At 40.5% G+C, this 13,587-nt stretch overlaps 1 protein-coding gene across 1 annotated transcript in view; it reads right to left on the bottom strand.

Annotated features, from left to right (window-relative positions):
* Nucleotides 1-417: 417 nt before the first annotated feature.
* The window catches only part of MTTP (microsomal triglyceride transfer protein), a 59,242-nt gene continuing 46,072 nt past the window's right edge, over nt 418-13,587 (bottom strand). Inside the window, exons 14-19 of the mRNA XM_028093911.2 lie at nt 11,777-11,874; nt 11,527-11,648; nt 9,945-10,172; nt 5,380-5,504; nt 3,220-3,390; nt 418-1,735 (exon numbers count right to left, since the gene is read on the bottom strand). Coding sequence (XP_027949712.1) covers nt 1,564-1,735; nt 3,220-3,390; nt 5,380-5,504; nt 9,945-10,172; nt 11,527-11,648; nt 11,777-11,874 — 916 coding nt within the window. The 3' untranslated portion in view covers nt 418-1,563. The remainder of the gene's footprint in view (nt 1,736-3,219; nt 3,391-5,379; nt 5,505-9,944; nt 10,173-11,526; nt 11,649-11,776; nt 11,875-13,587) is intronic.

A 13,587-nucleotide genomic window follows, 5' to 3' on the forward strand; every position in this document is an offset into this window, starting at 1 on the left:
TGAGGTTTCTTGGCCCATGACATCTTTGGCTTAGTGCCTGAGGTCAACTTGCTTTTGCTGTAGCATGGGTAGCTTTACAGAGTACTTCTTCCAAGGCCAATGCCACCACCCATGACAATCCACCCCCCTTCAGTTTTTGATCCCTGTCTCTCTTCTCAGTAACATCACAATAAAGGTGCCAGCCCAGAGCCTTATGAAAACTGGAATTAGAGCTCGTTTTCAAGTTTACAGGTACTGAAGAGGTTCTGACTGCTGGTAATCTGTGGTTCATATTCCACAGGGCTCTGACGTCCTATTAGAGAATCCAGCCTGTCCTATAGGGTGGCAGAGGCCTAATCGTGTATGTGGCTGAGCTCAGAAAGTGGCAGAAACAGAGAAATGTGGTGTTCAAAGTAATGGAAGACAAAGACAACTCAATAGGATGTCCATATATTTATTTCATCACACATCATTTAAAATTTACAACCAGTGGTGGGCTAGCTAAACTTCCATTGTGTGTGTGTGTGTACTTAATGGACAAATGAGCACCTGTTATCTGTTTTGAGCTTATCACCATAAACACATACATCTGGTTTATTAATAGGTATTTGAAAACGTTTAACAAGGCTCTTTTAATTTGTACAAATAAAGACGATCTTTTCTTGATTTCATATTTTAGAAGTCCAAATCCATCAGTTTCTAAAAGCAGTATTAAATTGTCTTGGCCATTCTGGTTTTTGAACAGACTGTAGTCAAACAGACTAGAACATCCACCACAAAACGCTTGAATGAAAGAAAAAATAATGAACATATGAAATGTCCCTTATAAAGGACAGTGTTCCACATTACAGTCTCAAAGAGACACAGCACAGGCAAAATCAAATGGAATTTCTGAAGTTTGTATTTCTAACTCTTACGTGCTAAGTTCAATGTTCTCGCAGGGCAGAAGGCAGAGGGTGAAATGGCTTTCTTCTAGCAATCTGACCCTGTGGTCAGCAGAAAGATGATGCTGTGCTTTAATTCTGTGTGCCTTCTACCTCAATGCTTAGTAAAACTCATGATAAACGAGATAAATATCCACTCTTGAAGCTGTGACAAAAGTCTTTAAAAAGTCTTATCCCCTCCCCTCAAGGGGTCTGTTTTTTTTTTCCCCTGATTGGGCAACATATTTGGTAGAAGCAAGCCATGCAATAAGGTCCTATGGGGGGCTTCCTACACACTGATTGAAAATCGTTGAAACAAAATTGGGTTCTCCTGAGGGTATGTGTGTTTTGTTTTGTGTTTTACAGACAATTATTTCTTCTCAGAACAACACTCTTCTCACTGTACCAAATGGGATTTGACAGAGGTACCAAAACCAGGGATGTTGCTGGAAGTGTCACATATGTTGGCTCAAGATGACACTATCGGTAGCATATGGAATTGGCCCAAATTTAATCATTTGAGGTTTTTCAGAGCTTTTTACAAAAATCTTAAATACGGATATATATGTAAACACTGTGCTCTCAGAGAGCAAGTATATAGGCATGTCACATCGTATCCCTTCTCGGAAGACAGATCCAAGTGAAACCTCACCAATCAGTTTCAAAACCAACCGCCAGAACTACTCTCGGGCTCAGGGGCAAACACCACCTTGCACATGTCAGAGTTCTCTTGGTGGAGTGGAAATTCAGATCCCGCTATGAGGCTTTCTTTTCTTCTCCGAGAGATGTAACCTCTGCCTGTGGACAGCCTTTCATACTTGGTCTCAAATTGCCTGCATAATGACAGCAAAAATAACAAAATTACACACATATTAAAGGGACCCACAGCCCTCAGAGCCAAGCTACTGACTGCGTGTACGCTTGAAGCTTCTGTTTCAAAGCAATTTGAGAAAGGATGGGAGTGCCAACTTCCATTCCCATGAATGGGGTCATTGTTTTCTTCCCATTTATTTCTACAGCAACAGATATACTTTGAATGCCTAGAATATAGGAGTCCTGCCATACATTTTTCTAGAATGAAGGACGAAATTCCTCTCAGCTTTTTGGAGATGCTGTTAAACTTTGCAGGCCTTGCTATGTCTCCCACCCATCATTCCAGGAGCCCCACCTTGGGAGCACTCCCCTTTTGAGTAAGTAGCAAGTCCAGTTGGATTTAGGCTGAGAATGCTGACAGACAAACATTCCTAGGGCTCTGGGCCAAGTGGAATGTGGAAAGAAACCAGTTAGCCATGAGCCTGGCTTGGTGGTCACTGCATTTTGACCACTGAAATGTTGATTTTTTTTTAAATTCATTAATGGAGGTTTATTCTAAACATAAGTTAATATAAGTTAACAACAGCTTAATATTCTGATTATAATCCACTATCTTTCATTCTGTAAAAATATAACCTACTCCTATTTGTACTGGTATCATTTATACATTCCTGGTATGAATCATGAAATGTCAGTACAATAAAGAAAGTGCTTAACTCTGGTCTACTTATCAAAGGAGATGATGTAAGATATGCTTGCTGTTTTAAATATACCAATTGCCTTCGTGGTTAATAATGTGTCAGGGAGACCTCTACAACTAAAAGAAGAGTCAATGCTAACCAAAGCATTCTACTTCCATGTGACAGTATTGTTATAAATAACCATTATAAGATTCAAAGGACACAGTGTAAATGAGAAGCTGTAGGGTAGAAGAAGTGATAGGCAGCTTACATGAACGATCATATATTTGGTATTTGAGACACTAAGAATTCTACTGAAAAAAATTTTTTTTTCAATTCAAAATCTCAAACTCTCAAGCTTAAGCCAAAACTTAAACAAGATCAAGTTGCTGTTGTATGATTACCTAAAAACTATGAATTAATTTGGGCTCTTAAACCATGGTAATTGATTGCCAGGTGTTTTGTTTTGAATTTTTGGTCTAGGAGATAGTTGTGAAGTTAGCTGATAGTGTATGTCCACTATTTTTGCTGAAACTACATGGCAACTCTTAGGGTAAATCAAATCCCTTTGTTACCTTCATAAATTATTTCTGGACTAGAATACAGTATTATCCCCAAAATAAAATGAACTAGTCTTCATATTTTCTTGGTATCCTAGAAACTGACTTTTTTTAAAGCCTTATCATTTGTTCTTTTATTTATTTAAAGGAAATTTATGTTTCACTGTATTTTTACCATTTTGAAAACTAAATGCTCAAAACTGGTCACAAGTTTCTGGTGAACTGGGGACTGCACAGGAACATTCCATGAGCACTGGGTCTTACCTGAACGGAACTCCATCCTTGTCCATCTGCATGCAAACCAAGAATGGGTACTGAGAAAATTGCACTGTGGAGATAAACTCCAGGCCTGCTTCTGTTTCTGTACTGATTTCCAGGCCAGCTTTCACAAAAGAGGAGTCCACAGTGATGCTGCCAATTATTGCCAGAGCCACCCTAAAGATTTAGGCCAAAAAAAAAAAAAACCCACAAAACCTTGTTAATATCACATTTAACTGAAAAAATATTGTGTCACCAAAAACTATTCCTACAGTGGGGCATGTACAATGCATTGCTCCAGGAAGGACAAATATGGTGGGTTCCCCAATAGTTGCCTAGAGAACTGGGTAGGCAGATTGCGTTGACGAGGGAACGTGGCTTGGATGATGATGAAGAGGATAAACAATCCCAGGAGAAGGCTTACCTCTAGGATCACTCTAATTTAATTATAGACTTTGAATGAAATTGTGGGAAATTGCCTCCCCAGTTAAAACAGTTCTATGCCCAGGCTTTTCTGATAGACGGATACTATCAAAGTTAGGCTGTGCAAATTAAAGTCCCCGCTCTTGTTGTTGTCAGTGTAAAAGTAGGTCAGAGGTGGTTTCGCGTAAGTCCCTGAATCCCTTACCATACCTTCTAATATCTTGCACTCAACAAAGGCTTAAGAGATATTTTTTAAATGAACAAATGAAAAATTAAAGATAGACTGGCTACAGTGTGGATACTGGTAGATTCTTAGGGATACTGTGTCCTTTTTAAAAATCCAGATAATTAGAGACTCTTAATCTCAGGAAAAAACTGAGGGTTGCTGGAGTGGAGGGGGGTGGGAGGGATGGGGGGGCTGGGTGATGGACATTGGGGAGGGTATGTGCTATGGTGAGCGCTGTGAATTGTGTATGATGAGCGCTGTGACTGATGAATCACAGATCTGTACCTCTGAAACAAATAATACATTATATGTTAATAAAAAAATAAAAATAAAAATCCAGATAATTTTGGGTGTGGCTCTTGTTGATTTCTTTCTGCAAAGAATTCAATTCCATTTAATTTGGGGGAACTTCTATCTAGAAAATACTTCAAAAAAGAAGAACACGGATTCACCCAGAAGCCCTAAATTACACTGCTGATCCCTCTGATGGCCTGTTCCATTTCTCTTCTTTGGTTCCTTTTAGTAACACTGTGGGTCACCTTTCACATTAAAATGTGCTGCCTTTTGATTTCTCAATTCCTTTAGCCACAGTTTCATAGAAATCAAATCTTTAATTTTATCACTCCTATCTCACTTCTGCCCCACCATATCTTTAAATATCAAAAAAAGGTAAAAATCAATTGCATTTCCATTTCCTTTTCTTTGATTCCACAACAAACAGAAGAATAATTCTGATTATCACACTGGTTCAGAAACATTGTCTTATGCTCAAAATAAAACACGTCCATTTGATTCGACACGTACATTAGAAAAACTAAAGGAGCTGAGAATATTTTGTTTAGAAAAAAGAATGCTAATGAAAAGACTTAAGGACTCTTAATATTTAAGACTTTGATTCTACACAAAAGTGACCATCTTTTTATTTTTCTCCACTGAAGATAGCAAAGGGGTAAAGATTTAAAATCCCAACAAGAGGGACGCCTGGGTGGCTCACTTGGTTAAGTGGCTGCCTTCCGCTCAGGTCATGATCCTAGGGTCCTGGGACTGAGGCCTGCATTGGGCTCCTTACTCAGCAGGGAGCCTGCTTCACCCTCTCCCTGCAGCTTCCCCTGCTTCTGCTCTCTCTCTCTCTCTCTCTCTCTGACAGCTAAAATCTTTAAAAAAAAAAAAAAAATCCCAACAAGAGGGAAAACTAAAAAGTTTGCTTTGAAGTCATATTTTCTGACAACATTGTCAATTACTGATGTGGAATACCAAGAGAAGATGAACTTCTCATCCACGGGACAAGCTGGCTGTGGACAGATGTCTTTAAAAGCGTGATGATTCTTGGCTGAGTTGATCAGATAACTGGCCTGCTCATGAGAAGCTATGGAGAGAATGACTTCCCATGGTTTCTTCCAACTCTATGATTTAATAATTACAAATAGAAAACATAGATTTTGAAAAGTCAGAGAGCTAAACAATTCCAGAAGCATATCTCTGCAGTTCATTGCATAGAATATTATACATATGCTTACCGATTTTTCACCCGGGTTTTAGACTCACGATACCACAGGCTAAACTCCATTGCACCTGAAATGTCAATAGCTAGACCACCCTGGACATCCATATTCGCCTTTAGTCCAGATTGCAACTGAAGCTCCTAGAAGCAAAAATATTTAATAATAGTAATAATAACAATAAGCAAATTTAGTCAACCCCTTTTCAAAGGCATGTTCAACCTCCTGCTATAGATAATAACATTTGAGTTGTGCTAATGTTGGAGTCTTTCTCTAGGCTTGGAAACACATTGTCCTAATCTTGATCACTGGAAGTAGACTGCTGATTCGCTAAAGTATTTAGTCAATGGGTTTGTCAGTAGTTAGCCTTTAAGTCTTGCGTTTTCTGAGGACGTTAGCTGGGGTGATGTTGGCTGAAAAGTTCTTCAGCTGGATTGCAGTCACATTGCCTGGGAACAGTGTTGGAAAAGATAATGGCTCTGGAGAAAAAAAGGCTCAGTATCCTTAATTTTGATATCCCTCCAAAGATCTTAGGTTCGTGGTAACTGGCAGCATGACTAACTTCCTTATGTAACTGCCCTACTCAGACCAAACAAGCCATGCTTTCCCCAACTACAAATGCCATGATTTGCTTTCTAGAAAGGATCATATTGATCTCTCTGAATTCTCTCCACTTTCTGAAAAACAAGGCAAGAAATCTCAGTTAAAGGCCTTGATTTACAACCAGGTATACCAAAAAAGTCTCATTGTGGCATGAAGCTACTTTTAGTCTAAAGACACTTGGATGAAAGTGTGAGGTTCTTAACATAGAACTCAGGACACATTAGGAGAAAACCTTAAGAATACTTACAGCTACATTTACTCTAGAACTAAACGTGGTTGTAGTAGGATGCAAGGTTGTCTCATGCATCATAACTAATATTTAAGGAACACAAATTATCCTGAGAATGCCAGAATAATTATGCCCAAATTTTAACCAATGCCTATGAACTACAGAACCAAGATTTGAGTTCTCCATTTGCACTGTAATAGTGATTGTTCCCAAATGAACCCTACTGTGTGCCCTGTCTTAGAAGTATTTCTTTCTGGTGGCCTGAGTGGCTCAGTCGTTTAAGTGTCCAACTCTTTTTTTTTTTTTTTTTTGGTGCAAAAGGGTGATTTTATTATAGCGCAGGGACAGGACCCGTTGGTAGAAAGAGCTGCAGCTACAGGTGTCAGGGGTGGCTGATTATATATTTTAAGTTTTGTGGAGGGAGAGGTGGTAGAGATAACATAGGTTTCCTTTATTTTTTTGATTCTCACTCTTTTTATTTTTATTTTTTTATTATGTTATGTTAATCACCATACATCACATCATTAGTTTTTGATGTAGTGTTCCATGATTCATTGTTTGCGTATAACACCCAGTGCTCCATGCAGAACATGCCCTCTTTAATACCCATCACCAGGCTAACCCATCCCCCCACCCCCCTCCTCTCTAGAACCCTCAGTTTGTTTTTCAGAGTCCATAGTCTCTCATGGCTCGTCTCCCACTCCAATTTCCCCCCCTTCATTCTTCCCCTCCTGCTATCTTCTTCTTCTTCTTTTTTTTTTTAACATATAATGTATTATTTGCTTCAGAGGTACAGACCTGTGATTCAACAGTCTTGCACACTTCACAGCGCTCACCAACTCTTTTTTTTTAAGATTTTTATTTAAAAAATTTTATTTATTTGACAGAGAGAGAGAGTGTACAAGCAGGGGGAGTGGCAGGGAGAGGGAGAGGGAGAAGCAGACTCCCGGCCGAGCAGGGAGCCTGACGTGGGGCTCGATCCCAGGACCCTTGGACCATGACCCGAGCTGAAGGCAGATGCCCATCTGACAGAGCCACTCAGGCACCTGCAAGCATCTGACCCTTGATTTCAGCTCAGATCATGATCTCAGGATCATGAGCTTGAGCTCCATGCTGAGCACGGAGCCTGCTTAAGATTCTTTCTCTCCCTCTCCCTCTCCCTCTGCCCCTCTACCCCCACCTCTGCTCACTCATACGTGCACATGCACTCTCTCTCCCTCTCTAAAAAAATAACAAAAAAAGTATTTCTTTCTTTGGATCTTCTCCTCTCTCCCCAGTTTGAAAACTATAATCTCGTTAGTCCACCCAATCGAAAAAAACTTTTGATGTGGACTTTGGCTTTCCCACTGGCCATACCTTAGGTGGATCAAAACACACCAAGTGCCATGGAAAAGAATATTTCACAGATTTTAAACAATGTGCCTTTTGTGGGGAGAGAGCATTTCCATTGCAGTCTGGGTTTTAAGGAGTGCCTTGGCTCTCTGGGACGATTCCATTTCTCTCATGCAAAGAGACCATGGAAGAACTCTTAGGTGTAGTCACAGAAGAATTTTCCTGAGCTCCCATTGAAGGACAGAGCATTGAACCCTGTAGAGGGACACACCACTCTTTCTTTGTGAAAGGGACTAAACCACATAGTGCAGTGGTTCTCATTTTTAAGGGTACAAAGTAAGTGGAACTAACAGTTCTGAGGACCTACTCTGGCCCCAAAGCTCTACATTTGGTATCTCATTTAATTCCCCTACTAATCTTCCATGGTAAGCATTATATCTGAAGATTTAAAAGGAACCCAGGCCTACTAGCCATACATGGAGACAGAATGAATACCCAGACTGTCTCTAAGGAGGATACTTTTCTCTTACCACACATGGCTATTACAAAATCATAACCCTATTTTGTCTCCTAGTGTTCTGAGAAATATTATAATAAAGATCATAGGCTTATGTCCTTGTTTGACCCAGAATGCATATTTATTTAGATTATTGCCTATGAGCTACAGGAACAAGATACTTTACATTTGTAGCTACTGTGACGCCTTGATCTTGGACCTTTGGTCTCAAAGCTGTCTCTTGGTTCAAACACTGATATTTTGACAAATTATCCCGTTGCTTCCATTCAGGACAATACGCTCTTTGCTGGATAAAGAGGATCTCCCTATTAAGCTGACTTTACCAGACATCCTTCTCTGAAGAGTAATCCAATTAGCCGAAAAGAGAGAGGGAGAGTAAGCACAGAGTAATTCCATCTGCCCTGGTGGCTGTGACAGCCTATCCACTGCCAAAATTTCCTTCAATGTCAGCACTTGACCTAGAGTGGTATGTGCCTCTGAAGCTGGGATGGCATTACTGGATTGCTCTGCAGAACCAGGGAGCATCAAACAGCTTATTGGTATAGTAACCCCTAATCTGCCAAGTACTCCAATAGGAAATACACATACATTGGGTTATGTTTTAATAGCCACGGGATGATCTTTGCCTTAGAATACAACTTAGGTGACTTCTCTTAATGAACAGAAGAACTTTACAAGATCATCTAGATCAGGAGTTGGCAAATTACGGCCTGCAGGCTAATCTGGCCCACTTGCTGTTTTTGTAAATACAATTTTGTTGGAGCACTGCCACACTCATTTGTTAATATATTGCTGAGGGCTGTTTTCACTCTAGAGTGGCAGAGCTGAGTAATTGCAATAGAGACCATATGGTCCACAAAGTCTAAAATATTTGCTTTCTGCCCTTTACATAAAAAGTCTGCTGAGCCCGATCTAGATTACTGTGTTTTCATCAAGTTTTACAGCCTAATTCTGACCATCAGAGATTGTTGATAGGTAGCTGAGCACACACAGATGGGGTTGAACTGTCATGATTCCTGTGTCTTAAAATGTAGATCACTTCCTCAGCACTCTTATGCCTTCTTCAGAGATTTTTTCATTAAGAATTCATCTCCCCTTCGGGGTGCCTGGGTGGCTCAGTCGGTTAAGCACCCAATTCTTGATTTCAGCTCAGGTCATGATCTCAGGGTCGTGAGATCAAGCCCCGTGTTGGGCTCCATGCTGTGTGTGCTGGAGCTTGCTTAGGATTCTCTCCCTCTCCCTTTGGCCCTCCCCCACACCACATGCATATACACGCTCTCTCTCTCAAAAAAAGAATTAATCTCCTCAGAGTTAATACTGTAATGGATACGTGCAATGCAAAATTCTGATATAATTTGAGAACTGTTTTCATGTGACCTTGAGGATTAAGGGATATGACAGGTACTGCTGGTTGTCCTTCTCTTCATTCATTTTAACTACAACATAGGCTAGTTCAGAGTGACAAGGTGCCCTTTGAAAAACTACCCTTACCAGTTTTCCTTGCAGCTAGTGATATTCATAAGACACAGTTTTGATCAACAACAAAAGGGCTAGGTTATTTTCTCTATAATTTCTTGTTTCTGTTAGCATTAGTATTTTCTCTTTTTTTTCTTTCGGTTTTATTGAAATATATATGGCATTACTGTATTCATATTATATTGACTATTTTCTCTTTTGCCTCAACAGTGAGGATGTGTTTTCATCAGCTAACAAAGGTGAAAGAAAAGTCTGCTTCCCTATAACAAAGGGGAAAAGGAGGAAGGGCTGCAATACCAAGAGGGTGAGTGCTTAGAATGTGAACCCCTAGATGGATGGAACCTTGTCCTCTGAGGTTCCACCCATTTCAAATGTGCCTGGAACACATTAGGGATTAAATAAATAGTTGAAGAAGAAACGGATTACCTGGGAATGATCTATCAGCAGAATGAGTCCCTTCACCACACTGACAGGGTCACCAGACGCTGACAGCATTTTGGACATCAAATCACTGTATCCGTTGAAAAAAGTGACAGGTCTGAGCTGAACATCAAAGAGGATGGCTGACATGCCGGCGTAGGAGTCAAGGTTCTCCTCCCCCTCATCGGGAGTAGCTGCAATCAAGGCTTCCAGTCCTTGGGCTTCAATGACCACCTGGGGAAAAATGGAAGTAACAGTCCTGACATCAGCTCCCTGACTGTTCTGTAAGTGATGGGGATGCTTCTGAGCTGTGGCTAGAACTTTCCTAAGGGTCAGAAATTCAGACATCTGCAGCAGCTAGGCAAACAAAAACAAAACAAAAACAAAAAACCAACTCTATGCCTGAACATAAGGTGAATTCGTTTTCTTCATTTAATCCTTGCAACCTTTTATCCCTTTTGATGTAGATAACCAAAAATCTCAAATGGCAGAGGCAGAACTCAAACCCCTTCTGTCTACCAAGGCCATGGGCTTTCCATTTTATGGTGTCATCCTCAAGACTCCTAGTCCCTCCAGGACCGTCACATATAATGGACCAGCTGTCCTGCAGAGCTCCTAACAGGAGATGGAGAAATGTTGGGACAGTAGCCGTAAGGCTGCTCCTACGAGGGGGGTGGAACACTCTAAGCCATGACTCACACCTTTCCTGCCAAACTTCTCTCTTGAGCTGAAAGAAAAGATGATCTCTCCCATACACAGGAATCCTATATATTCTCTGTCCCCCATACCCAGCCGCATAACCACTGGGTGTTTGGCATTTCAAAGTGCCTATCAGCAAACAGATGGTGATTCCTCAGGACAGAAGGACATAGTATTCTGACTAGAGTCTCATCAAAGGGTATAGTAATATAACATGGATAAGAACTCAAGTTTGTGTAGTACTGGGTCAATTTTAATGCTTAAATGAGCTTATTGAGAAGGTTATAATTTGATATGCATAAAAACTATAAAGAAAGTATAGTTTATAATTAGGAAGGCTTTATAGATTGTAACCAAATTTTGAATAAAACTAAAGAGATGGAATTCAGCCAGTTGTCAGATGCCTACACTTTATTCTTTTTCCTCTTGGTGGTGCTGAACAACATAGACTCTTTAGAGAGTCAAAGTTTTTATTATGGAGAATCAACTTCTTCATAGAAACACCCAGAAAAGGAAAATATATTCCAGAGTTAGATACGTGGAACATTAAGGAATATATCTATGAATAAAAATATAATATTTTCTAAAACATAAGTGAAAAATATTAGCACAATTTCAATTTTGTGAATAGGTTTGCCTTTGAAATGACAAACAGATATTTGGCAAGTCTGTTAAGTCAAATTACTTAGGTTTCAAGTTCATACTTGAAACTCTCTCTGGAATTATAAACCATACAGCCTCCCGCAGATGATGGAATCGCAAGCTACTTAAAACAGGAGCCACCAATAACTTATGCATTCTATAGTGTTACCACCAGAATATATATTATTCTACTTTGGACTAATTTTTTACATACTTTATTAAGCAAAACTAATGGAAAATGAGTTACCTGGCTACTGTGAAGATGAGCTTTCCCAATGTACTGAAAGATGTTCAGGTTACTTCTCCTTAGAATGCCAGAACCAGAGTAAAGAATGTCCAGGCTGTAAGTAGATGCTGAGTGGGGAGCACCTAATCACAACAACAACAACAACAACAATAAACAATCAAACACCCAAAGCCCTGTAATTTAGTAACAGTTCCAGCAATACCAACTGGGAGAAGGGCAGAGAGGGAGAACCCCTTTTCAGGTGACGTACGTTCTATGTAGCCAGTATAGGCAGAAGAGGATCCACTCTTGGAGAAACGGTCATAATTATGAGCAACCATTTCCTTCAGAACTCGACGGACCATTTTGCTGCAAGACAGAAAAGGAAAAAGCTGCACATTCATTGTAATGGCGGCTTCCTAAGTCAGATTTGGAAAAAAAAACAAACCCTCAGTGGAAAAAAGAGGGGGCCAAATTTTCCTCGTGCCACTCCAAGACTGGGGAGGTGCCAGCTGGAGTGCCAACTTTAGCATTAGGGCTTTCCCCTTCATTCCTCAGATATTTGAAATTCAGGTTGGTATCAAAATGACAGCAAGGCAAGGACGCCCAGCTATGAATGGCTTAAACCAACTGATGGACACACCTCAGGAGTGGAAAACACATGTTCTATGAATCATCATGGTTCTATTGTTAAATAGTATATACTTTCAAGGAAAGCTCTACCAAACTGGGTGGGGGATGGGTTTGCTCAATATTTCTCTAAACATTTTCCTATGCTCTCTAATCTTATCAGTGGCTGATGACGCGTCACAGTTCATTCCCAGGAATTTTTTCTACTTGCGGAGTTTTCAATTAAAGAGACATCTCAGTAAAACCCATAAATGAATGATTATCTCCTCTAAAGTTAGTCTTAAACCTTACCCTATGCCACTATCTTGTCTACTGTCTAAGGAGTATTGAGATCTTTCTGATCCCAACTACTTAACACTAATCATATCAGTAATAACAAAATTAGGTACTATCACAAAAGATATCAAAATAATCAACCAAAGAAATCTGGATCTAGATCTGAGGTAGAAAATTATTGAGGGAGGGAATAGTAACCCTATAGGTCCCCCAATATTATAAGACATTAGCCTGGAGAAGAAGGGATGAGGAGGTCATAATGGCTGTCTTCAAATATTCAAAGGGCCTGCGTATGGATGAATGATTAGACCTGCTCTGCTTTGCTCCAGGGATTGGGGCAAATAGGGCCAATAGGAAACTTTCAGTTACATAAAGAAGTACTGGTGATAGTCTCTGAATAATGACACAAGTTCCCTCAGAGGAGGCGAGCCCCTGCCACTGGACAGGTGCAAGCAAAGACTGGACACCACCTGCTAGGAGAGTAGATTCCACACTGGAGAGAGATACCAAGCAAAGTGGCCTGTAACGTCCTTTCCAACTCTAACCATTCTGGTCCTGAGAATCTGCCCTGCAGTGTTGCGACAGCTTCCTCGCCTTTCCCTGGCTGCTCTCTACCCCATTGTGTCCTCTTTTACTGTCCCCTGCATCACTAGGTTCACAAGACAAGGGCAGTAAACCCACCCAGGATCTCCTCCACAGTCTCACAAAAGCAAACAAAGAAATAGAAGTCAAATCCATTCCCCGTGGAATACATGGCTACAGACAGACTTTGCTTCTTCCTCCCTCACTCATCTGCTCCTTCTTCCTCCTCATCTGTCCTGCTCTTTTCTCCCTTCTACCCGCTCCTCCCACACCCCTTTCTTTTATTGCCTTTAAAACTTTTTTTCCTTTGTCTTTATCTATTTTCCAACCTCCCCCATATCTGTTTTCCTTTTCAACTGAAAATGCTCAAATTTGATCTTTCCTAGGGATCCTGCTGTGCAAGTAACTCAGGGGAAATTGGAAATTTCTTTTCCAGCCTTCTCATTTCAGTGAGGAAGTGCAGATAGCTCTGGGGAAGCACCACTTTGAAGGGAGACATCAGTGAATTCGGAAGAAGAGACCTGGGTACTGGAAGGAAGATGAATCCAGTAAGAGTTACTGAAAGGGATGAAGTCTGCTGATCCCACTCCCCAT

This window comes from Eumetopias jubatus, unplaced genomic scaffold, assembly GCF_037043125.1.
Source record: "Eumetopias jubatus isolate StellerSeaLion01/CBP00866 unplaced genomic scaffold, mEumJub1_p1.0 scaffold_2, whole genome shotgun sequence".
NCBI classification, from domain to species: domain Eukaryota; kingdom Metazoa; phylum Chordata; class Mammalia; order Carnivora; family Otariidae; genus Eumetopias; species Eumetopias jubatus.